This window comes from Notolabrus celidotus, chromosome 2 (assembly GCF_009762535.1).
Source record: "Notolabrus celidotus isolate fNotCel1 chromosome 2, fNotCel1.pri, whole genome shotgun sequence".
NCBI lineage: Eukaryota > Metazoa > Chordata > Actinopteri > Labriformes > Labridae > Notolabrus > Notolabrus celidotus.
In genome coordinates, this window is record NC_048273.1 from 35,683,191 (window position 1) to 35,710,818 (window position 27,628).

The following is a 27,628-nucleotide window of genomic DNA, read 5'->3' on the forward strand; positions in this document are numbered from 1 at the left end:
GTTGAGGAGGAATAACATCAGTTGAAGGCAAAAACAGAAATAGGAAAATACTCAGTAGGGGGGAGGTAGAACACACTGCCTAACAAGGCAGGTATGAGTTCTAGCCTAGACCAGCTCCTCATCTTGGCTCTGCCTCCCCTGTCTTCTAACACCTGGCTACATACGCCTCTTGTTGTGTGTTGGGTGGTGGGGGCTGCTCGGGGCCAGGTGGTGGAGTAGGTAGTATCAGTGGGTTGGGTTTTAGGGGTGTTCTGCTGGTGGATATGATGGACAGCAGGAGCTGGCATGGAGGGGGGTCGCTCTGGGACGTCAGAGTTAGTAAAGTGAGGAGCCCACTTGATAACCCCAGTGATATGCTGGTTTTGCTCCCCATCTGACTTTCTATCTCAGGCTTTAGGGGACATCAGGAGCCATGGAGTAGGCAACTAGACATATCAGTAGAGGGCATAGTGGGGTGGGATTCTGCACTGAGCACTCTTCCCTTCTTTCTTTGTATTTAACTCACATTGTGTTTATATCACATATTTCTTTGAATTTGCTCGTAAACACAACAACATTAAGCGAGGTCGAGCTTGCAGAAATAACTTATTGTCTGGTCCATTGTGTGAAGGAGTCGTGTGCACAAATGATACACATTAGAAACCAGAATCAGGGTCTTATACATACATGTCTTGGTGTTTTTGGTGCGAATAAACTTAAATAGGGAATAAGAAAAGGAAACAAATAACCAACAGGACTCCTACAGCTGAGAAACTTCAACAGACTCAAATAAAAACTGAAGTTCTAAAAGTGGAATTTCTTAAATTGCCTTGTCTTATATTACACACTCATTTTAATCCTATGTGCAAAAGATATTAACTTGTGAACATAAGTTAAAAGGTTGTGCACATTGTAGCTGTTTGTGGGCACAAGTTGCTACAGCTACAGAGTTCAATCACAACACTGGGGCCTGACTGTTGTATAGAACCCGGGTCACAGGGGCCTGACTGTTGTATAGAACCCGGGTCACAGGGGCATTGTTCATTGGGAGTGCATAAAACTGGAGATTGAATACAGCAGAGCTCATTTCAACTGAAATACACCAGAGAGAGAGAGAGAGAGAGAGAGAGAGGGCGATAGAGAGAGAGAAATTCACAAAACTACGAGAGATAAAACCTGAAGATAGAGAGATCAGAGATCAGAGATTGAAGAAGAGACAGAAAACGAAAGTTACACCTGCTCATCTAAAACATGTCTGAACAGACACAGGTGAGTACTCGCTGCAGTCACTTCAGCTTGAAACTGTTTTTGAGTTCAAAGTTTAAAGAAAGAGATGTAGAGGTTTTAAGAGAAGGATGTCAATATGAAGCAGCAGGAGGGAGGAGGTTTAAGAGCAGGCTGGAGTCCAGATCTGATAAGTCTAGGTGAAGTGGTTTTTTGATCAGGACCTGGTTTCATCAACCCTGTCCTTCACAGCTCAATCAGAAGCTGTGAATCCGATTTGAACTTCAGAGTCGGTGTATTTATGTTCATTATTTACATGTTTGTTAATGAACTGTTGAGTCAGAGAGAAGACGAATAAGGACATGGAAGAATATTTGAATATCTAATGTTTGACTAATGAATCAAATCCCTCTCTGTTGTAACTGTTGCACAATGAGTAGTTATTTAAACTCCATAAGAAGACTTTGAAAGTATTTCTCCTCCTCAGTAACTTAAACAATGTTTGTGGTTCCCCTGCAGATTTCTGATTTCAGTGAAAGGGATGAAAAACCAGAGAGCATGAAGGAAACCTTCATCCCTCCTGAGTTATCCACAAACCTAGCTGAGATAATTGAAGACCTGATGAACTGTGAGGATCTGTTCCAGGACAAAGACCTCACCTCCCGTCCCAGTTCTACTCTCAAAGACAAGAAGAGCTTATACTCTCTGTCTCAGAGTTCCCTGGATGAGGACCGCGTGTCCATAGCCACCTCTGTGTGGTCATCTCCTGCCTCAGACATCTCTGAGAGGATCTCACATGACGTCCAATCAGAGGAGAGCAGGAGAGCGTCCTCCATCGGCATGAAGAAGGTGACTATAAGAGGCCATCAGGACTGTGTCCCCTCAGCCTGCAGCACAGAGGGTTTAAACATCACTTTTTAAACATACTGTGTGATATATATGAGAGAAGTCAAATGTTTGGTTTTAAGGGTTAACACATGCATACCCACTGAAACAAGGAAATAAACATCTGAGATCAATTATAATTTACAATATTTCAGTTCATGTTAGAGCAAAGAATCAGAGCAGCCCTCCCCAAACTTAAAACACCTTACAAATCCATAACAGTAATACAAAATAAAATCCTGCATCTGCATCACTACTGAAGTGTTTCAGACCTGCAGGTGGAGAAAGTTTGAGAGCAAGTTGTAGAGAAGAGCTTTCATTACATTGTATCCTCTCTCTGATTCTCATAAATATAAGATCTCTAAGATGTTTGAGGTGTTTGACTGCATGTTACAAACTCCACAGGTTTTTCTTTAGTGTGTGATGATTGCAAAGATTTGAACCTTGCTCTAAATATTAAATGCAAATGTTTGTCTTTGTCCACCAGATGTCTGATTCCAGTCAAACTGAAGAAGAGGCAGACGATCTGATGAAGTGTGACGACCTCTTCGGAGATGAAGCCACGGACTTGCGTCTTGATTTGTCTTCCATAAATGAGGAGCGCTCTCACACTCTATCTTGGGGTTCCCTCAGCTGGGACAGCAGGACCATGGTGAGAGGTTTATATTCAAGACCCTCGGATGATGAACATCCATCACAACAGGAGGAAGCAGAGGCAGGAGAGGTCAAACAAACAGAACAAAGTGACCCTGCTCCTGCCAGCTCCAAGACCACCATCTCCACCAGGGGGAAGTTCTTCAGATGGATGAAGAAGAATAAAATCCACCCCGATGACGTTGATGTCAGCACTGGACAGACCTCTATTGAAGAGGTGCCAAGAAGAGTCAGTGCTGAGACAAAGACAAAGAAGGGCAATGGTTTCATAAGATTCTTCAGAAGCATCTTCTCAAAGGTAAGGATGCATTTATTAGCAGATTGTCTGGGGATCAATGAGGGCGATGGGCTGAAATGAGCCAGATGATATGAAGTGTGTTTTTTGATACAACTGTTCTAAATGTTTTTTATGTCTTCCCCATAAAGAACGAGAAGAATGAGAATGGGCAGAAAAAGGCAGACATCAAAGTTCCTGTTGAGGAACAAGAAGTACATACAGAGGAGACAGAAGAGGAGGTCCAATCTCCAAACGTTGGCAGATCAAGTCCCTCTTCAATTCAGGAGGATAAAATCCCCTCACCTCAGAGCCAAACAACGGCTGGATCTGTGATCCAAGTGGAGGTGATAAGTTCTTCTCCAAGACCCTCATATGACAAAGATTCATCACACCAGGAGGAAGCAGAGGCAGGAGAGGTCAAACAACCAGAACAAAGTGACTCAGTGACCCCTGCCAGCTCCAAGACCACTATCTCCACCAGGGGGAGGCTCTTCAGATTGAAGACGGACAAAATCCACCCCGTTGAGGCTGATGTGAGCACTGGACAGAACATGAAGATCTCAGACTGTCCTCCAGAGACTTGCTCCTCTATTGAAGAGGACATAGGAGAAGTCAGTGCTGAGACAAAGATGAAGAAGGGCAATGGATTCACAAGATTCTTCAGACGCATCTTCTCTAAGGTAAAGATGCATTTATTAGCAGATTGTCTGGGGATCAATGAGGGCAATGGGCTGAAATGAGCCAGATGATATGAAGTGTGTTTTTTTATACAACTGTTCTAAATGTTTTTTATGTCTTCCCCATGAAGAAAAAGAAGAAGCTGAAGCAGGAGGAGAATGAGCAGAAAAAGACGCATGCAGAACAACATGTCACGCTGTCTTCATTCAGCTGGTGTGGAGCAGTGAGCTGAATCCCATGAACCCACCCATAACCCCCCCCCCCTTCCATTTCACTCCCTCCTCCGTAACTCTCTCCTTTCTCCAGTCACCCCGACCCTCCATTCCTCTCAGACTGTCTCTTTCTGCATATATCAATAAAAATATTGATATCCAAGCTCTGAAGGTTACAGTTTTACACTTTCATGTACCAGGTTGTTACTAAAACAGTACAACACAATGTCTGAGGTAAAACAGCCCACAGTGGGGTGTGTCCTTTCTTCTGAGCAAATCTCATGATTCCTGCCCAAGTTAGAGATGTTGTGGTGTCAGGAAAACATAAAGGCAAAGAGTTTATTATCACCAGAGGTCAAGAGGTCAAAGAGATGACAGTTTTCACCATCATTTCATCTTTATTCATGTGTTTCAACTTTATTTCTCGGCTGCATTCTTTAGCTTTGCAGAGAAGGTGTTCTTTTTTTTAACACATCAATTTTATCTTGTTTTTTTGCTTTTACATAACAAAAGAAAGAAAACACAAACATCAACATCATTTATTTATTCATTTATGGTTTATTTGTTAGGGACAGATACATAGACAAACTGTGAACAGCCATCCCATGCAAGTATCATAGTATTTGTAGCAAATGCTAATTTACAACACCGTCCCTAGAAGGGTTTAAGATAAGCGACTCCTTTATTCGTCCCCCAACAGGGAAAGTCATGGAGTTACAGCAGCAAACAAGAAGGTGTACAGTACAAGAATTTCAACAAGAATATATATAGAAAAGAAATGTCCATCAGAGACGACAGCTTGGCCACATTTGATTTTTAAGGGAGTAAAATATTAAAACAGTAATTTAAAATGAAAAAGAAAAGGTATTATAAGTACAGCATGATACAATAAAACACACATTTGGCAATGACAGAACATGCTGAAAAATTAGACATGAGTGCAGGTTTGTTGCTGAATGAACCAGGATTTGGTGACGGTCTTGAACCTGGTGAAGTTTGTAATGAGGTTTAAGTTATCAGGAAGAGAGTTCCAGGCTTTAACTCCTTTCACAGAGAGAGCTGTTTGAGAAAATGATGTTCTGCAGAATGAGACTTTACAGGCACCACTTAAAGCTGCTCTGGTGGATCTGCTGCAGCCCTGTAGTCTCTTTATGTATTTGCAGAAAGGTTGAGGGGTAAGACCATTTAAACATTTGAACACAAACTTTGGATAATGCAAATCAATAAAATGACTAAAACGTTGTATGTAATTAAAATGTGACTAGTGGTTGCTAGTCTTTGTAATCTTCACAGTTCTAGAGAACTTCCTCAGTCATAAGATGTGTGCAGCATGTGTGTAAACTTTAAGTTTGCCTCATTATCATAGAATACAATAAGATGGAGGTCAACAATGTTTTCAGCAGTAAGAAGGAGGGGAGCAGCCACCATTCACACCTTCTATTCTAAAAAATAGAGTTTCCATTTTCCCACCTTGTAATGTACAAATCTCTTCTTAATCTCAGCAGGAAAGTCATATTCAGACAATTCTGTACCATGGGTGGATCTGCCTGGAACCATTTATGAGTGATTCCTTTTTTAGCAGCAAAACAAATATTTTCAAGAGATATTGAGTGTCTCCTGTTATGTCATCTGGCGGGTCACCCAAATAAAGAGAAACAAAAGTTAATAGAAATGACAATCCCAGAATCTGCTTCATGATACTCCAAAATATTTAACATTTAAAAATATGGTGGTGATCCGCCCCATCACTCCCCAATTTCTCCTCCTGTAGGGCTCCTAGATAGAGAGTACCTTTCCAGTTTAGGAGTAATGAAATATCGTACAAGATTCTTCCAACCACATCACACCAGTACATAGAACAAGAAGTGGAAAAGGTGTTTTTGCATATGTTTTCCCATTGCTGTTCAGTTATTTTATCATTGGATTCTTTTTCCCATCTCTCTTTAATACAGTGTGTGGTACTTCCTCTTCCCTCTCTAATCCCCTGGTGAGAAGGTGTTCTTTAAACATGTAAACAAGATAAGATAAGATATTACTTTATTAGTCCCAAAACAGGGAAATTTAAAGTGTTACAGCAGCAGAGTAGACAGTGCAAAACAGTATAAAGTAAACAAAAGCATATATAGCAATTTTTTTTTTGAACTTAGTTTTTATTTCAAATTCAACAATTTACACAACAGTATTTACAATTCTTCATTTTTCCTTTTTTGTTTACAGCTGTATCTATATGATTACAAGGATAAACAATAAAATACAAATAACCCAGCAAGATAGATATAACTTAACTCTATCATAAGGTAAAAAATATAAATATACATACAAAAAAAGAAGAAGAAAAAAACAGATATATAATGAAGGAGGTAAGAGTCGGGGAGTGGATTTGCGCGTGTGTGCGGCCGTGTGTGTTTGTGCGCGTGAGCACGGGGGTGTGTGTGCGTGAGCATGCGTGCGTTTACACATGTATGTAGTAGCTTCAGCTTAGAAGCAAAACTAAAATGGCAGGGTTCCATCTTTCATGAATGTTTCTTTCTGTAGTCTTAGGGAGTATGTTATGCGTTCCATGTGATAGAATTCCAATAAATGGAGCGACGCCTGCGAGCTAGTTCAGGCAGACAACTCGAGCTGCAATGCCATACACGTCACATGTCCCACTCTCATAACCATCATCCAATCCTGCCCTTTGCCTCTAAAATTGGCGGTCTATTTAAACTGGGGAAAAATCTCCCATCTCTCCCTCTGCCTGTCAACGCCTCTGCTGCTGCATGCCTATTGCTGATATTTCTTCTTCCCCGCCGCCTCCCCAGCTTCCACCTGCAGGCTCCGGGGGTGTTTAGTATGTTTTGCTCATCACTCCAAAATGTCTGCATGTAAACTTATCTGCAGGGAGTGATGAGGCCGGAGCCTGGGCGCCAAACATGAATATGTATTTGCTGCTACAATAAACAATTTAAACGTGAGTTGTCTGACTGAACTTCTCAGTCCTTCTACTATATGTCGGAGGGTCAGGTTTTAGCCATTTAGTTGTTATACATTTCAGAGCTGCTGTAGTAAGTATTTGTAAGAGATATTTTTCAGCTCTACCATCAATGCCTCTTGGTGTTCGACCCAGTATTGCTACTGTTGGATCTTTTGTAAGCGTTTGATGAAATATAATTTCTAGAGCTTTAAAAAGCTCCTCCAAAAATGCTTTTAATTTTGCACATGTCCAGAATATGTGAGTATGGTTGGGATTTTGTGTACCACAATTTCTCCATCATATATTAGAATATGCTGGGCCCATTTTAGCCACTATAGCTGGCGTCTGGAAGAATCTCATTATCACCTTCCACTTGAATTCCCTCCATGAATTAGAATTGGTTACAAGATGGGCTTCAGTGCATATTTCCTCCCATGTGTCCTCCGGTATGACTACATTCATTTTGGTTTCCCAGCTGCTTTTTATCTGCAATGTATTATTCAAAGTCATACCTGAAAATATTTGATAAAAATGACCTATTATCCTCTTACCCTGGTTTCCAGTTTGTACTTTTAACAGAAATTCCTCAATTGGGGTGGGTTCCAAGACTTTATTCCATTCTTTGTGTTTAGTTAAAAATGTCCTTAATTGTAAATATCTATAGAAGTCAGTGTTAGGGAGTATGAATTCCTCTTTTAGTTGTTCAAATGATTGCCCTGACCACATCCTAAAGCCTGCATCCATATGGCAGGGAGCAAAGTCCTTCATAAATCCAATGTCAGTAAGTGCTGAGATTGTTTTAGGTAATCCAAATGATACTTTCATTTTCCTCCAGATATTTAATGTGACTCTAGTCCATTCACTCATTTGGGTGTCCCCTAATGGGACATCTATAAAAAGCAAGGCCTGGAGGGGAGTAGCACAAAAACATTTTTCAATGTTTAGCCAGTGTGTATCTGAGAGATCCTGAATCCATATTGTTAGGGGTCTTAACTGTGCAGCCCAGAAGTAGTGCCTAAGATTTGGAAGTTTGAGGCCTCCATGGGATTTAGGAAGTTGTAGTGTTTTCAGTCTAACTCTTGGCCTTTGAAACTTTGAAATAAGTCTATCTAATTTATCAGATGTGGATTTAGGAATATCAATTGGCAGCATCTGAAACAGTTAGAGAAGCTCAGGGAGTATATTCATACGTACGCTTTCAATACGACCTAACAGAGATAGTGGAAGAGTTGACCACCAGCCCAGATCCCAAATAATATTCTGGGTTCTGGGTTTGTAGTTTGTATCATATAGGTTGTTTAATGTTCGTGGAATATGAATGCCAAGATATCTAATACCATCTTTTGTCCATTTAAATATTTAGCAATTATTAAAAGTTATTAGCAATTAAAATTAAAGAAGTAAAATAAGAATATCTTACAAACGTATATACACAACTAAATAATTAAATTTACAAATATTTACAAAACCAGTGATGCAGTGAAAAATGTGCACAGACTTGTAAGGTTAAAAACAATATACAGAACTGAGAAGATGGGTAGAGAAAAAAGTACTGCACATGTAAGAAGAGAGGGATGAAGTAGTTATTGCACGTTAATAAGTAGACGGGGGGTTATTGCACGTGAGTCTGTTTTGGTGAGGTTATTGTTATTGATTATAAGTCTGACCACTGCAGAAAGAAAAGACCTGTGGTATCTCTCCATGAGACACCGCGAGTGAAGAAGTCTGTCACTGAACAAGCTTTCCAGTGTTGTTATGGTCTCTCTTAATAACACCACTATACTAAACAATATCCCTTTATATTCTGGAGCCTTTAATAAATAAATGATAACTATACAGTGCAAAGCCATACATCAGAAAACTTTCTGCCATTTGGGGTTCTTTCTTATTTGTTGAGGGTGATGGTTTAAAAATTGCTGAAGGGTGTCTGGGTTGGGACAGGTGAAATAATTTATAGGTGAGCTCATTGGGCTGCTGGGCTCTCTGGGGAGATCATCTCCACAGGCTGCATGCTGCCTATCACAAATCTGACATGAAAAGTAGAGGAATAGTCTGGAATAGGTGAAGTTTGAACAAGATCACATGCAAAAAATGAGTCTGCATGCAATCAGAACTGTGGCTAGTTGACTAAAGTATAGAAAACAATAATATAATGATCTGAAAAATGGACCAACACTTAGAATTTTATTTTAACAGACAGTACAGCTCAACATAATGTGTATTGACCATATATCTGCATAATATGTGCAGATGTTTTATTGTAACAGTTAATCAGTGTTTTATTAATTTAGCTACTGTATATAATGTGAAACTGTTGAAAGGACAATAAACCATAACAACTGACTGAAAAAAATGTAAAGTAATTCACACAAAAAATCTTTTCCCATCAAATTCCACAGCAACATTGTCTTCAGTGGAAACTGGCTCTGATATAGGAGAGCCTGAAACACCTACAGTGTGGATCATTTAGGATGCCGGGTGTTTGGGTATACTCTTGTAAATTTAAATCTTAACATCATCATCTTTAATTGACATAATTAATCTTTCAAAAGGACAAGTATAAAATCTTATTGTTAATATTGACTGTGGATTTGATTCTTCTTCTACACGGCCTCCCTTTGCTCAGTTTAGAGAGGCCCCTCCTAAAGAGGAGGGGGGGAAATATGGCACATTTTTTATATGTATCAGCAAGTTATTTATGTATCGCTATGTTTGAAGATAAACTGACTAAGAAAGTCTTACTTTAGTAAAATGACTACAATTACGTGTGCATGTTCTTACATACTTCTCAGCTTTGTGATTCAGCCACTCATTCATAGGTATGGTCATGGGCCACTGCCCATCTGGTGAATGTGGAAACTTGAAAATGCTCTCACACATTGGCCATTCAGCAGCATATGTGAGGCTCAATAGCATCTCTACATCAGGTATTAAGCAGTGGTAATAGTGACAGATGTGTTTTAACCAAACTAAGAAGGCTTCAGGACTAGAGATTGGATTAGGGGCACACTGTTTTATGTCTCTGACCTCAGATGGAGTCCAGGCCCTGAAAACTGCCACTCGTCCTATTGCGTTTATAGGAGTATCTAATCTAGATGTTTTGTATCTATCTAGTGGATTAGCTATGTTTCTAAGTCCATCTGTCTGATTGTGTCTCTCCTCAGGGAGCAGACTGTAGTCTGCTGCATTTTCATGTGTCTCTTGAGTACCAGTGATATGTGAGGCTTCAGTGAGTGCATACCTCTCTGCTCTTACTTTGTAACTTTTCATGATTATGGCTGCTGCATGCAAAAGTATGTAATCAGCGCTGTGTATAGATATCAACTCAGATTTGTCATTAAGGAAAGTCTGCAACTCATCCAACAACCATTCACAACGCCTCTCTTCACCATTCTCTCCACACCTCTTACAGGCCACGTCAGACCACACTTTCACACAGATCTACACACATGTACTTGTATTTCCACTCTGGATCACCTCTTAGTGGTTTAATATTAGCAGTAGCTAACTCAATCTTCTTTGACTCAAATGACCTGAGATGTGGCCATCTTTGTTTTATCCATTTACCTAGGAGTGGTGAGAAAGTGACCACTCACTGCTCTTCTCACAATGTCCTCAGGCGTGTCTGTGAGGAATGATTGATCCTACTATGTTGTCGAGTCAATTGTATGTGAATTCAATGTAGTATTTGAGGAGGTTTTAACAGAATGTCATGCACATTTATCATTAGCATGTGTGTGTTTATTCTTATCTTTATCATGTTGAGGTCTATTAGCTGTTGTGGACTGATGATTACACATCTTGCAGTAAACAATGAACATATAACACAATAGCAACACAAACCAGGAAAAACACACAGCAAACACAAAACATTTAATAAACACTTCAACTGCATTCAGAGTCTCTTCTGAATTCAAGGTAATTTGAACCATTTCATTTGAGTTCAGATGCTGTTCATTTATGTGGCCGGTTATGTTTGATCCACTTTCTCTCTCTCTCTTAGTGTACGTATGTAACTTAATGTACTGTACTTAGTAAGTAGTGTTGGGACTTATTATTTATTTTGGCCAGGTTCTACTAACTGTTAAACACTTGAAGATGGTCACATCTTCTAAAATGATCTATATATTACCTCTCTAAGGTATTGATTATGACATAAGATGCACCCACTCATGCTCTCCTTATGTTAGACTTTAAAAATACAACTTAAAGAGCCTTTTGAGCATTAACAGTAAGTTTGATCAACCCTCCTCTACCCAGTAATCTGAGAAAGAGGACAACAAACCTGACTGTGGATGTTCTTCAGACCACCAGAGGGCACTGACTGTCTCTTCTGTTATTTTCTGTGGGCCTTCAGACTGCTGCACAGCAGGAGGCTCAGTGTGACTCAGAACATGCACCAGATGGTTCAGAGGTTTTATACAGCGTGGGTTTTGCTTAGTAACACATGTATAACATATTGTATAACATCAGAGACAGTCATATATGTATGTTTACGTTCATTTATCAGGCCTTCCTGTGGGAATGGGATTTGGTTACAGATTTAGAGCCACTCAGTTCATGTTGAGGTGACTTTGTGTTTGCATCCTTGAATGAGGTGCAGGTTTGATGTTTGGGGGGTAAGGGGGGGGCATACATTTTTCTAGTCATATATTGTTTTTAAGTTATATTTTTGGGGCTAGAGGAGGAAACTTGAAGAAAGCAGGGGGTTTACACGTGGGAAAGAGGACACAGACTGGACTGGAACCAGGGCCATCCACTATGCACAACTTAACCATTAGGCCAAGCCTGCGCCCCACCATGTATTTTTGACCCCTGGTTGCTAGCTTTTCCACCTGTACTTGCATTCCTTTTTTTTTTCATTAAACAGAGAGAAAAGAGAAAGAGCTCAAATGTGAAAGAGGTGAAGCAGGGACAACTCAGCCACCCCCAGGCCCTGAAAAGCCCCAGAAACCCCAAGATCGAAACAGGCCCCCCACCCCACCCTTTTCCTTTTGATTTTTAAATGTGTGTATTTCATATACATACAGATCAACTGTCTCATTACTGGGAGAACTGGGAGTGCGTGGACAGAATTAGCAAAACACGGCTAAGGAAATGTCAGACGAAGCAGTTAAAACTAGTCAGTGGATCTGGTTGAGGAGGAATAACATCAGGTGAAGGCCGAAACAGAAATAGGAAAATACTCAGTAGGGGGGAGGTAGAGCACACTGCCTAACCAGGCAGGTATGAGTTCTAGCCTAGACCAGCTTCTCATCTTGGCTCTGCCTCCCCTGTCTTCTAACACCTGGCTACAGACGCCTCTTGTTGTGTGTTAGGTGGTGGGGGCTGCTCGGGGCCAGGTGGTGGATTAGGTAGTATCAGTGGGTTGGGTTTTAGGGGTGTTCTGCTGGTGGATATGATGGACAGCAGGAGCTAGCATGGAGGGGGGTCGCTCTGGGATGTCAGAGTTAGTGAAGTGAGGAGCCCACTTGATAACCCTAGTGCAATGCTGGTTTTGCTCCCCATCTGACTTACTATCTCAGGCTTTAGGGGACATCATGAGTCGTGTGCACACATGATACAAATTAGAAACCAGAATCAGGGTCTTTTACATACATTTCTTGGTGTTTTTGGTGCGAATAAACGTAAACAGGGAATAAGAAAAGGAAACAAATTACCAACAGGACTCCTACAGCTGAGAAACTTCAACAGAGTCAAATAAAAACTGAAGTTCTAAAAGTGGAATTTCTTATATTGTCTTGTCTTATATTACACACTCATTTTAATCTTATATGCAAAAGATATTAACTTGTGAACATAAGTTAAAGGTTGTGCACAATGTAGCTGTTTGTGGGCACAAGTTGCTATAGCTACGGAGTTCAATCAGAAACACTGGGGCCTGACTGTTGTATAGAACCCGGGTCACAGGGGCCTGACTGTTGTATAGAACCCGGGTCACAGGGGCATTGTTCATTGGGAGTGCATAAAACTGGAGATTGAATACAGCAGAGCTCATTTCAACTGAAATACCCCAGAGAGAGAGAGCGATAGAGAGATAGAGAGATAGAAATACACACAACTACGAGAGATAAAACCTGAAGCTAGAGAGATCAGAGATCAGAGATAAAAGAAGAGACAGAAAACCAAAGTTACACCTGCTCATCTAAAACATGTCTGAACAGACACAGGTGAGTACTCGCTGCAGTCACTTCAGCTTGAAACTGTTTTTGAGTTCAAAGTTTAAAGAAAGAGATGTAGAGGTTTTAAGAGAAGGATGTCAATATGAAGCAGCAGGAGGGAGGAGGTTTAAGAGCAGGCTGGAGTCCAGACCTGATAAGTCTAGCTGAAGTGGTTTTTGATCAGGACCTGGTTTCATCAACCCTGTCCTTCACAGCTCAATCAGAAGCTGTGAATCAGATTTGAACTTCAGAGTCGGTGTATTTATGTTTATTATTTACATGTTTGTTAATGAACTGTTGAGTCAGAGAGAAGATGAATAAGGACATGGAAGAATATTTGAATATCTAATGTTTGACTAATGAATCAAATCCCTCTCTGTTGTAACTGTTGCACAATGAGTAGTTATTTAAACTCCATAAGAAGACTTTGAAAGTATTTCTCCTCCTCAGTAACTTAAACAATGTTTGTGGTTCCCCTGCAGATTTCTGATTTCAGTGAAAGGGATGAAAAACCAGAGAGCATGAAGGAAACCTTCATCCCTCCTGAGTTATCCACAAACCTAGCTGAGATAATTGAAGACCTGATGAACTGTGAGGATCTGTTCCAGGACAAAGACCTCACCTCCCGTCCCAGTTCTACTCTCAAAGACAAGAAGAGCATATACTCTCTGTCCCAGAGTTCCCTGGACAAGGACCGCGTGTCCATAGCCACCTCTGTGTGGTCATCTCCTGCCTCAGACATCTCTGAGAGGATCTCACATGACGTCCAATCAGAGGAGAGCAGGAGAGCGTCCTCCACCGGCATCAAGAAGGTGACTATGAGAGGCCGTCAGGACTGTGTCTCCTCAGCCTGCAGCACAGAGGGTTTAAAGATCACTTTTTAAATATACTGTGTGATATATATGAGAGAAGTCAAATGTTTGGTTTTAAGGGTTAACACATGCATACCCACTGAAACAAGGAAATAAACATCTGAGATCAATTATAATTTACAATATTTCAGTTCATGTTAGAGCAAAGAATCAGAGCAGCCCTCCCCAAACTCAAAACACCTTACAAATCCATAACAGTAATACAAAATAAAATCCTGCATCTGCATCACTACTGAAGTGTTTCAGACCTGCAGGTGGAGAAAGTTTGAGAGCAAGTTGTAGAGAAGAGCTTTCATTACATTGTATCCTCTCTCTGATTCTCATAAATATAAGATCTCTAAGATGTTTGAGGTGTTTGACTGCATGTTACAAACTCCACAGGTTTTTCTTTAGTGTGTGATGATTGCAAAGATTTGAACCTTGCTCTAAATATTAAATGCAAATGTTTGTCTTTGTCCACCAGATGTCTGATTCCAGTCAAACTGAAGAAGAGGCAGACGATCTGATGAAGTGTGACGACCTCTTGGAAGATGAAGCCGCGGACTTGCGTCTTGATTTGTCTTCCATAAATGAGGAGCGCTCTCACACTCTATCTTGGGGTTCCCTCAGCTGGGACAGCAGGACCATGGTGAGAGGTTTATATTCAAGACCCTCGGATGATGAACATCCATCACAACAGGAGGAAGCAGAGGCAGGAGAGGTCAAACAAACAGATCAAAGTGACCCTGCTCCTGCCAGCTCCAAGACCACCATCTCCACCAGGGGGAAGTTCTTCAGATGGATGAAGAAGAATAAAATCCACCCCGATGAAGTTGATGTCAGCACTGGACAGACCTCTATTGAAGAGGTGCCAAGAAAAGTCAGTGCTGAGACAAAGACAAAGAAGGGCAATGGTTTCATAAGATTCTTCAGACGCATCTTCTCAAAGGTAAAGATGCATTTATTAGCAGATTGTCTGGGGATCAATGTGGGCGACGGGCTGAAATGAGCCAGATGATATGAAGTGTGTTTTTTGATACAACTGTTCTAAATGTTTTTATGTCTTCCCCACAAAGAACGAGAAGAAGCTGAAGCAGGATAAGATGGAGAATGGGCAGAAAAAGGCAGCCATCAAAGTTCCTGTTGAGGAACAAGAAGTCCATCAAGAGGAGACAGAGGATGAGGTCCAATATTCAAACTTTGGCAGATCCAGTCCCTCTATACTTCAGGATGATAAAATCCCCTCACCTCAGAGCCAAACAACGGCTGGATCTGTGGTCCAGATGGAGGTGATAAGTTCTTCTCCAAGACCCTCATATGATGAAGATTCATCACCCCAGGAGGAAGCAGAGGCAGGAGAGGTCAAACAACCAGAACAAAGTGACTCTGTGACCCCTGCCAGCGCCAAGACCACTATCTCCACCAGGGGGAGGCTCTTCAGATTGAAAACGGACAAAATCCACCCCGTTGAGGCTGATGTGGGCACTGGACAGAACATGAAGATCTCAGACTGTCCTCCAGAGACTTGCTCCTCTATTGAAGAGGACATAGGAGAAGTCATTGCTGAGACAAAGATGAAGAAGGGCAATGGATTCACAACATTCTTCAGACGCATCTTCTCAAAGGTAAAGATGCATTTATTAGCAGATTGTCTGGGGATCAATGAGGGCAATGGGCTGAAATGAGCCAGATGATATGAAGTGTGTTTTTTTATACAACTGTTCTAAATGTTTTTATGTCTTCCCCATAAAGAAAAAGAAGAAGCTGAAGCAAGATGAGATGGAGAATGGGCAGAAAAAGACTCATGCAGAACAACATGTCACGCTGTCTTCATTCAGCTGGTGTGGAGCAGTGAGCTGAATCCCATGAACCCACCCATAACCCCCCCTCTTCCATTTCACTCCCTCCTCCGCAACTCTCTCCTTTTTCCGGTCACCCCGACCCTCCATTCCTCTCAGACTGTCTCTTTCTGCATATATCAATAAAAATATTGATATCCAAGCTCTGAAGGTTGCAGTTTTACACTTTCATGTACCAGGTTGTTACTAAAACAGTACAACACAATGTCTGAGGTAAAACAGCCCACAGTGGGGTGTGTCGTTTCTTCTGAGCAAATCTCATGATTCCTGTCCAAGTTAGAGATGTTGTGGTGTCAGGAAAACATAAAGGCAAAGAGTTTATTATCACCAGAGGTCAAGAGGTCAAAGAGATGACAGTTTTCACCATCATTTCATCTTTATTCATGTGTTTCAACTTTATTTCTCGGCTGCATTCTTTAGCTTTGCAGAGAAGGTGTTCTTTTTTTTAACACATCAATTTTATCTTGTTTTTTTCCTTTTACATAACAAAAGAAAGAAAACACAAACATCAACATCATTTATTTATTCATTTATGGTTTATTTGTTAGGGACAGATACATAGACAAACTGTGAACAGCCATCCCATGCAAGTATCATAATATTTGTAGCAAATGCTAATTTACAACACCGTCCCTAGAAGGGTTTAAGATAAGATAAGCTACTCCTTTATTCGTCCCCCAACAGGGAAATTCATGGAGTTACAGCAGCAAACAAGAAGGTGTACAGTACAAGAATTTCAACAACAATATATACAGAAAAGAAATGTCCATCAGAGACGACAGCTTGGCCACATTGGATTTTTAAGAGAGTAAAATATTAAAACAGTAATTTAAAATAAAAAAGAAAAGGTATTATAAGTACAGCATGATACAATAAAACACACATTTGGCAATGACAGAACATGCTGAAAAATTAGACATGAGTGCAGGTTTGTTGCTGAATGAACCAAGATTTGGTGACGGTCTTGAACCTGGTGAAGTTTGTAATGAGGTTTAAGTTATCAGGAAGAGAGTTCCAGGCTTTAACACCTTTCACAGAGAGAGCTGTTTGAGAAAATGATGTTCTGCAGAATGAGACTTTACAGGCACCACTTAAAGCTGCTCTGGTGGATCTGCTGCAGCCCTGTAGTCTCTTTATGTATTTGCAGAAAGGTTGAGGAGTAAGACCATTTAAACATTTGAACACAGACTTTGGATAATGCAAATCAATAAAATGACTAAAACGTTGCATGTAATTAAAATGTGACTAGTGGTTGCTAGTCTTTGTAATCTTCACAGTTCTAGAGAACTTCCTCAGTCATAAGATGTGTGCAGCATGTGTGTAAACTTTAAGTTTGCCTCATTATCATAGAATACAATAAGATGGAGGTCAACAATGTTTTCAGCAGTAAGAAGGAGGGGAGCAGCACCATTCACACCTTCTATTCTAAAAATAGAGTTTCCATTTTCCCACCTTGTAATGTACAAATCTCTTCTTAATCTCAGCAGGAAAGTCATATTCAGACAATTCTGTCCCATGGGTGGATCTGCCTGGAACCATTTATGAGTGATTCCTTTTGTAGCAGCAACAACAAATATTTTCAAGAGATATTGAGTGTCTCCTGTTATGTCATCTGGTGGGTCACCCAAATGAAGAGAAACAAAAGTTAATAGAAATGACAATCACAGAATCTGCTTCATGATACTCCAAAATATTTAACATTTAAAAATATGGTGGTGATCCGCCCCATCACTCCCCAATTTCTCCTCCTGTAGGGCTCCTAGATACAGAGTACCTTTCCAGTTTAGGAGTAATGAAATATCGGACAAGATTCTTCCAACCACATCACGCCAGTACATAGAACAAGAAGTGGAAAAGGTGTTTTTGCATGTTTTCCCATTGCTGTTCAGTTATTTTATCATTGGATTCCTTTTCCCATCTCTCTTTAATACTGTGTGTGGTACTTCCTCTTCCCTCTCCAATCCCCTGGTGAGAAGGTGTTCTTTAAACATGTAAACAAGATGAGATAAGATATTACTTTATTAGTCCCAAAACGGGGAAATTTAAAGTGTTACAGCAGCAGAGTAGACAGTGCAAAACAGTATAAAGTAAACAAGAGCATATATAGCAATTTTTTTTTTTAACTTAGTTTTTATTTCAAATTCAATAATTTACACAATAGTATTCACAATGCTTCATTTTTCCTTTTTTGGTTACAGCTGTATCTGATTACAAGGATAAACAATAAAATACAAATAACCCAGCAAGATAGATATAACTTAACTCTATCATAAGGTAAAAAATATAAATATACATACAAAAAAAGAAAAAGAAAAAAGCAGATAAATAATAAAGGAGGTAAGAGTCAGGGAGTGGATTTGCACATGTGCGGCCGTATGTGTGTGTGCGCATGTGCACGCGGTAGTGTCTGTGCGTGAGCACGGGGGTGTGTGTGTGCGTGAGCATGCGTGCGTTTACACATGTATGTAGTAGCTTCAGCTTAGAAGCAGAACTAAAATGGCAGGGTTCCATCTTTCATGAATGTTTCTATCTGTAGTCTTAGGGAGTATGTTATGCGATCCATGTGATAGATTTCCAATACCTTCTCAGTCCATCTACTATATGTCGGAGGGTCAGGTTTTAGCCATTTAGTTGTTAATATATATATATATATATATATATATATATATATATATATATATATATATATATATATATATATACATTTCAGAGCTGCTGTAGTAAGTATTTGTAAGAGATATTTTTCAGCTCTACCATCAATGCCTCCTGGTGTTCGACCCAGTATTGCTACTGTTGGATCTTTTGTAAGCTTTTGATGAAATATAATTTCTAGAGCTTTAAAAAGCTCCTCCCAAAATGCTTTTAATTTTGCACATGTCCAGAATATGTGAGTATGGTCGGCATTTTGTGTACCGCAATTTCTCCAACATATATTAGAATATGCTGGGCCCATTTTAGCCACTATAGCTGGCGTCTGGAAGAATGTCATTATCACCTTCCACTTGAATTCCCTCCATGAATTAGAATTGGTTACAAGATGGGCTTCAGTGCATATTTCCTCCCATGTGTCCTCCGGTATGACTACATTCATTTTGGTTTCCCAGCTGCTTTTTATCTGCAATGTATTATTCAAAGTCATACCTGAAAATATTTGATAAAAATGACCTATTATCTTCTTACCCTGGTTTCCAGTTTGTACTTTTAACAGAAATTCCTCAATTGGGGTGGGTTCCAAGACTTTATTCCATTCTTTTTGTTTAGTTAAAAATGTCCTTAATTGTAAATATCTATAGAAGTTAGTGTTAGGGAGTATGAATTCCTCTTTTAGTTGTTCAAATGATTTTAGTGCTCCAACCCTCATTGAGTTGGTGTAGCTTAGTGAGTCCATGTCCTGACCACTTCCTAAAGCCTGCATCCATATGGCAGGGAGCAAAATCCTTCATAAATCCAATGACAGTAAGTGCTGAGATTGTTTTAAGTAATCCAAATGATACTTTCATTTTCCTCCAGATATTTAATGTGACTCTAGTCCATTCACTCATTTGGGTGTCCCCTGATGGGACATCTATAAAAAGCAAGGCCTGGAGGGGAGTAGCACAAAAACATTTTTCAATGTTTAGCCAGCGTGTATCTGAGAGATCCTGAATCCATATTGTTAGGGGTCTTAACTGTGCAGCCCAGAAGTAGTGCCTAAGATTTGGAAGTTTGAGGCCTCCATGGGATTTAGGAAGTTGTAGTGTTTTCAGTCTAACTCTTGGCCTTCGAAACTTTGAAATAAGTCTATCTAATTTATCAGATGTGGATTTAGGAATATCAATTGGCAGCATCTGAAACAGTTAGAGAAGCTTAGGGAGTATATTCATACGTACGCTTTCAATACAACCTAACAGAGATAGTGGAAGAGTTGACCACCAGCCCAGATCCCGACTAATATTCTGAGTTATGGGTTTGTAGTTTGTATCATATAGGTTGTTTAATGTTCGTGGAATATGAATGCCAAGATATCTAATACCATCTTTTGTCCATTTAAATATATAGCAATTATTAAAAGTTATTAGCAATTCAAATTAAAGAAGTAAAATAAGAATATCTTACAAACATATATATACAACTAAATAATTAAATTTACAAATATTTACAAAACCAGTGATGCAGTGAAAAATGTGCACAGACTTGTAAGGTTAAAAACAATATACAGAACTGAGAAGATGGGTAGAGAAAAAAGTACTGCACATGTAAGAAGAGGGGGATGAAGTAGTTATTGCACGTTAATAAATAGACGGGGGGTTATTGCACGTGAGTCTGTTTTGGTGAGGTTATTGTTATTGATTATAAGTCTGACCACTGCAGGAAGAAAAGACCTGTGGTATCTCTCCATGAGACACTGCGGGTGAAGAAGTCTGTCACTGAACAAGCTTTCCAGTGTTGTTGTGGTCTCTCTTAATAACACCACTATACTAAACAATATTCCTTCATATTCTGGAGCCTTGAGTAAATAAATGATAACTATACAGTGCAAAGCCATACATCAGAAAACTTTCTGCCATTTTGGGTTCTTTGTTATTTGTTGAGGGTGATGGTTTAAAAATTGCTGAAGGGTGTCTGGGTTGGGACAGGTGAAATAATTTATGGGTGGGCTCACTGGGCTGCTGGGCTCTCTGGGGAGATCATCTCCACAGGCTGCATGCTGCCTATCACAAATCTGACATGAAAAGTAGAGGAATAGTCTGGAATAGGTGAAGTTTGAACAAGATCACATGCAAAAAATGAGTCTGCATGCAATCAGAACTGTGGCTAGTTGACTAAAGTATAGAAAACAATAATATAATGATCTGAAAAATGGACCAACACTTTTCAATTTTATTTTAACAGACAGTACAGCTCAACATAATGTACCTATTGACCATATATCTGCATAATATGTGCAGATGTTTTATTGTAACAGTTAATCAGTGTTTTATTAATTTAGCTACTGTATATAATGTGAAACTGTTGAAAGGACAATAAACCATAACAACTGACTGAAAAAAATGTAAAGCATACATATATAGCATATATTATTCAAGTTGTTAGATCAATGTCCTTCATGAACCAAATTGGACTGTGGGCACTAAAAAGGTGCATGTTGACACTTAAACTCTGGGGACCTGATTTGGGAGATTTCATTATAGGTTGAAATGATCAAAAACTCTGAAAATAGCAGATCTACATTCTCAAAACACATCACATTGCAACATGTGAGTTGTAAGCTTGTAGATGTGCAACTTGGTGTGAAAGTATATGAGACCTCCTGGGCCTCTGTAGCCTCTCATAGGGCCATTGAGCCAGGTATTCTTCACAGACAAGCCACTGGGCCAATCAATCATCAGGTCATCTCTCCGTTGCGTTTAGTCTGCAGCTGAGCACTGTGTTTATTTTGTTTTGTCTGCAACCTGCGTCTTGCCTTGGTAACTACAGTAACTCTCCTGGACAGGACACAGGCCCAGCACATTTCCCCGGGCCGGCCTGGGAGAGTTACCGTAGTCGTACATGCTTGCTCTACGACTGCCCAATCATCTTCATCCTCCTGAACAATACAGTCAGTGCCCAGTTTAGGAAACAGTTGATAATTTACCCTCCATTGAGCACAGTGAGGATCCTCGCTCAGCTGCTGCACTGTGAAACACCACCGGTCAGGTGTCTCCTTCAACAGAAGAATAGGTGTATAACTCACTGTGGCTCACACCTTTTCTTTCTCTCAAAGACACACACTTGTGGTGCTGCTTTCGTTCAGCACCACTCTCTTTAACCTGTGCATGGGGCTGCTTTCTGCAGCATCATGCTCCTGGAACTGAGAGTGAGGCACATTGTTGCCTCTCTCCTTGAGCTGCAGGTCAGGATTGCCACTCTCGTTCTCCTGATTGTTGAGGTCAGTGTGTTTTGAATGGACACAACCTAATATTTGGTCAGAAATCATGAACATATATTTGTAAACTCAAAATTTTGACACACTGTGTGTACAAAAGTGTTTTCTTATATCTACAAAGAGCCCTGATGGTGATGATAAATGATCTTGTTTGATAGGGCTGTTTTTTCTTCATCTGGCCTACTGACATGGCGTGCATCAGTCTACCAGTGTGTGTGTGAGACTTGTGTGAAGCCATTGCAATTTAATTACCTACAATTATCTTATTTAAGATTCATTCATTCATTAATTTCCCCTGTCCTGCATGTGAAGGGCAGTGTACAAAAATGACCAGAACATGGAGGATGGATGAGGACAGATAAGATACCATTAGGGAGTCCTACAAGCTAGACTCCTAGAACAACCCTAACACCCTCATAAATGATGCTCTAACTGTATCATCTTGGTTTCCTGTACTGGAATACCACTAACAGAAGGCACAGGTATGGCCTTTTTAAGTGACAGGGACCTACATTAATGTATCGTGGAGCTGGAGGAAGTTGTGGCTTCTTTAACTTCATATCAGTTGTTTTGCATTTCCATGTGAAACAGTATCAGATCCAGAGGTTTGAACCCCACATTTAAAATAGCAAGCTGTGCTTGTAACATATAGAGCATCAAGCAAATTGTGATTATACTATCATTTGTAATTGGTTAATCTGAGGACAAGAGAAATCCTCTCTGTCCCCAAAGGTCAACATGAAATCATGAGCAGCACCAAAGGCATAACATGAATCTGTAAATATTGTGGTTGCTTTGTCCTTGGTTTGAGTACAGGCCTGATAAGATCATACAACTCTGCTGCTTGAGCTGAGGTGCCAGTAGGCAGAGCTCAGGTCTCAATCAATTATCAGTCATCACTCTCCAAGGCAAGGTGCAGCATAAATAAACAAATACTTAATATAAACAAATTTAAAAAATGGCCGTCCATCGGCCGGCCCAAAGATTGATTGGCCCACCGGGAAAACTCCTGGTACTCCTGATGGCCAGTCCGCCCCTGTTGGGACACATATACACACTAAGATGGCAGAAAAACACTCGCAACCTTTTGGAACCCTGAGAGCTCTCTTCTCTGTCTCAGTGGAGGGAAATGCAGGACTGCAAGTTCCTGTGAGTCCACCTCTCGAATCATAGGGACTAAATAAGCTAAATAGCACACTCCCCTCAGCCTAGTGTATGGCATGCACCTATAAGCTTTATCACCACAAATTAGATGTACTCTTTCTGGGAGAGGCTGTTGTCTAAGGCTAACATTTACCACTGAATTACAAGAACCCTCATCCAAATTTAGCTCGTTACAGTAACCCACTCCCTTAAAGCATAGAGAAACATTCTGCAACTCATGAGTATAAACGGGTGGAATATAGTCAGAACTGTCTCGTGTCTCTCTGATTTCTCATCAGAAATCATAACAGAACAATTGTACATGGAAACTTTAACCATCTTAAATGACAGTGTATCATACTACACAGAGACAGAAACTTGAGCCAAACTGGATTGGACCCTACAAGGTTGTTTCATCAGAGAACGAGTGACTCATCTATACTCTTTTAGACTTGAGACGCCCTCAAGCTGGATTCAAAGTTGTTCACTATGACCGATTAAAACCTTTTAGATCTGCCTGGGACACAACTTCAGCACCAGTGAATTGGACAGTTCCCCTCTTGACTGTGGACACATACCCCAGGTATACATCTTTGTCTGGTTTATTTATTTATTTATTATTTAAAATGACCATGCATATTAATTAACATTTCTGTAATATGCCAGAGTTAGCCAAAAGGCTAGTTTACATCCGTAGTCCCTTGCCAGATGTTAAAAAGGCTCCATAAAAAAATCATGGTTAAACAAAGATAAAATTGAGTAAAATAAAATCAAAGTAAGAAGGTAGAGGAGAAACCAAAACACAAACAAACAAACAAAAAAGAGAAGAAAAGAAAAGTACAAATAGCACCATACGATTAAAAATGACTTAAAGCTACATAAGGACATGATATGACAGTTTTTGAGAAAGTGTCCATGGACATAAAATACATGGAGCAAGACAATCAGGAAGCAGCACAACGAATAGACAACACAAGCAAGCAACAGTATGTTAAGGAAAAAAAAAAAAACACAGGACAAATTCACAGATGGCCGACACAAGGTGGCAGCAGGAGGGGGAGAAGTGTTTAGTGCTGACAGATTTGGTTTCTTATGAGCCGCTGCTTCAAATGAAAACTAAATGACCGGTATGTGTTGAGCTCTCTGATAGAGGTTGGTATGTTGTTCCATTCTCGTGATACTCTGTACCCATGTGTACCGCCTGTTCACCCTAGGCGGTTTGATCCTTCTGTATTGCCTTGTGGGACACATGTTGGTGACCTACCACTCGCACTGGACAGATTGTTAGAAGACCACAGCATTTTTTGCTGTGAGTTATGGGCCATGGACTACTGATTGAAACAAGGACAAAAAAAGAAAAGAATAGAAAAGAAAAAATATATATATAGTGCCCAGTTTAGGAAACAGTCAATAATTTACCCTCCATTGTGCGCAGTGAGGATCCTCACTCAGCTGCTGCACTGTGAAACACCACCGGTCAGGTGTCTCCTTCAACCGAAGAATAGGTGTATAACTCACAATCATGTAGTCAAAGGAGGCTGGCCTCACAAACGTTTGTTTCAGATCCAGAACTCCCCATGTTTGCCTCCCCTTGGCATCGTATTTACGGTATGCCAGCCGACAATCATTCAGTCCACACCTGTGGGAAGGACACCGGACAGACACTGGGTTCACCTCTCTTTTGGCTCTGTAGAGAGGTGGAACCGAAACAGGTGGAACAGAAACAGAGTCACTAGTCACCTCCTTGTTATTCTTGTTGGGCTTTCTCCCTTTACCTTTCACATAGTCATGTTTTTTCACTTTTTTTCCTCTCATATCCAAACTGTGTGTTAGAAAGGTGTGTCTTACGTTACTTGTGGATTTAGGAATAGCCACTGCAGCTTCCTTCTCACTGTGGCTCACACCTTTTCTTTCTCTTAAAGACACATACTTGTGGTGCTGCTCTCCTTCAGCACCACTCTCTTTAAATTGTGCATGGAGCTGCTTTCTGTCAGCATCATGCTCCTGGAACTGAGTGTGTGGCACATCGGTGCCTCTCTCCCTGAACTGCAGGTCAGGATTGCCACTCTTGTTCTGTTGAACCCTCGGTCAGGATTCACCACCATGAGGAGGAGGAGGAGGAATGTCAGCCCTCCTCAGAGGATCGAGCCCCCTCTCCTGAAGGTGCCAGCCAGCACCGGGATGTGTGCACCCACTCTGCCCTGCCCTCAACCTTTATAGCAGTTCGAGTGACCAGTAACACCTGGAATGGACCTTTCCAACTGGAAGGAAAATCAGAACAGAGACCTTGTCCAAGGACTTGATTAGTACATAATCTCCACACAGAGAAGGATGAAAAGGGTTCGGGAAGCTGGTCAGATACCTGCAATGAAACTTTAGTTGTTCAGTTACATGACGAACAATATCAGACCCAAAAACATCAGTCCATAACAGTGTTACTTTATGGGGTGTCAAAGGTTGACTTGTCCCTGTGGACATTGGTCCTCACATCAAAATATTTTAAGGACTTAGCCTGATTGTTGAGGTCAATGTGTTTCGAATGGACACAACCTAATATTTAGTCAGAAATCATAAACATATATTTGTAAACTCCAAAATTTTACAGAAGGCAAAATAAGAGTGATATACAGTCTAGAAGTTTGAACCAACACACTTTTTAATATTATCATAACCTTTTTTTGGTTTAGCATTAGCTTGAATTTCCTCCCCAAGGTTGTTATGGTTTAAGTCTGAGCAGCTGATAAAGCCTGTCTCACAGAAAGCATTGTTTAACCAGTTCACTCACATGTTTGGGTTCAAACCAGCTGTAACAGCCAGAGTGATATTTAGAGGAGCCTCAGTGTTCCTAAAACTTTTTATTTATTTATTTTCAGACAGTTTGACTGCTAAAGCACACCCTTACAGACACACATACTGATTGCTCACATGTCAGCTGATAAATGCATCAGCAAGTTATTTACACTCCTCTGTTTGATTAATGGCAACTATGCAACAGCAATACAGTACAGGCCTCATACAGACATCAATGAAACACACTAAAGATGATGATTCAGCAACTTTTGCACGTGTGCCATCTCAAATGTGTCAACATTAACTTGGGAAGGTCCAGTAATAAACACAACTTTTAACAAACTGCAAACATTGAACTGCTTGAAAGGCTGTCTCACAGTAATTCTTAAATAAAGCTCACTACAATGAATCAAAGCAAGTAATTCACACAAAAATCTTTTCCCATTAAATTCCACAGCAACATTGTCTTCAGTGGAAACTGGCTCTGATATAGGAGAGCCTGAAACACCTACAGTGTGGATAATTTAGGATGCCGGGTGTTGGGGTACACTCTTGTGAATTTAAATCTTAACATCATCATCTTTAATTGACATAATTAATCTTTCAAAAAGACAAGTATAACATCTTATTGTTAATATTTGCTTATTGACTGTGGATTTGATTCTTCTTCTACACAGCCTCCCTTTGCTCAGTTTAGAGAGGCCCCTCTTAAAGAGGAGGGGGGGAAATATGGCACATTTTTTATATGTATCAGCAAGTTATTTATGTATCGCTATGTTTGAAGATAAACTGACTAAGAAAGTCTTACTTTAGTAAAATGACTACAATTACGTGTGCATGTTCTTACATACTTCTCAGCTTTGTGATTCAGCCACTCATTCATAGGTATGGTCATGGGCCACTGCCCGTCTGGTGAATGTGGAAACTTGAAAATGCTGGCCATTCAGCAGCATATGTGAGGCAGTGGTAATAGTGGCAGGTGCGTTTTAACCAAACTAAGAAGGCTTCAGGACTAGAGATTGGATTAGGGGCACACTGTTTTATGTCTCTGACCTCAGATGGAGTCCAGGCCCTGAAAACATGCTTCTCGTCCTATAGAGTTTTTAGGAGTATCTAATCTAGATGTTTTGTATCTATCTGGTGGATTAGCTATGTTTCTAAGTCCATCTGTCTGATTGTGTCTCTCCTCAGGGAGCAGACTGTAGTCTGCTGCATTTTCATGTGTCTCTTGAGTACCAGTGATATGTGAGGCTTCAGCGAGTGCATACCTCTCTACTCTTACTTTATAACTTTTCATGATTATGGCTATTGCATGTGAAAGTATGTAATCAGCGCTGTGTATAGATATCAACTCAGATTTGTCATTAAGGAAAGTCTTCAACTCATCCAACAACCATTCACAACGCTTCTCTTCACCATTCTCTCCACACCTCTTACAGGCCACGTCAGACCACACTTTCACACAGATCTACACACATGTATTTTGTAATCCCACTCTGGATCACCTCTCAGTGGTTTAATATTAGCAGTAGCTAACTGGATCTTCTTTGACTCAAATGACCCGAGATGTGGCCATCTTTGTTTTATCCATTTACCTAGGAGTGGTGAGAAAGTGACCACTCACTGCTCTTCTCACAATGCCCTCAGGCGTGTCTGTGAGGAATGATTGATCCTACTATGTTGTTGAGTCAATTGTATGTGAATTCAATGTAGTATTTGAGGTGGTTTTAACAGAAAGTCATGCACATTTATCATTAGCATGTGTGTGTTTATTCTTATCTTTATCATGTAGAGGTCTATTAGCTGTTGTGGACTGATGATTACACATCTTGCAATAAACAATGAACATATAACACAATAGCAACACAAACCAGGAAAAACACACAGCAAACACAAAACATTTAATAAACACTTCAACTGCATTCAGAGTCTCTTCTGAATTCAAGGCAATTTGAACCATTTCATTTGAGTTCAGATGCTGTTCATTTATGTGGCTGGTTATGTTTGATCCACTTTCTCTCTCTCTCTTAGTGTACGTATGTAACTTAATGTAC

The 27,628-nt window shown here is 40.2% G+C and overlaps 1 protein-coding gene across 2 annotated transcripts; it reads left to right on the forward strand.

Annotated features, from left to right (window-relative positions):
* The first annotated feature begins 1,122 nt into the window (after window positions 1-1,122).
* LOC117825041 lies at window positions 1,123-15,878 on the forward strand. 2 transcript variants are annotated; one of them, XM_034700641.1, is made up of 5 exons: window positions 1,123-1,248; window positions 1,723-2,052; window positions 2,576-3,040; window positions 3,169-3,699; window positions 15,630-15,878. In XM_034700641.1, the coding sequence occupies exons 1-5, from the start codon at window positions 1,231-1,233 to the stop codon at window positions 15,735-15,737; spliced, it is 1,452 nt and encodes a 483-aa protein (XP_034556532.1). In that variant the 5' UTR covers window positions 1,123-1,230; the 3' UTR covers window positions 15,738-15,878. The 2 variants fall into 2 exon arrangements, with proteins under 2 accessions (XP_034556532.1, XP_034556540.1); XM_034700649.1 differs by lacking the exon at window positions 15,630-15,878 and adding an exon at window positions 3,828-4,037.
* The last annotated feature ends 11,750 nt before the right edge of the window (window positions 15,879-27,628 follow it).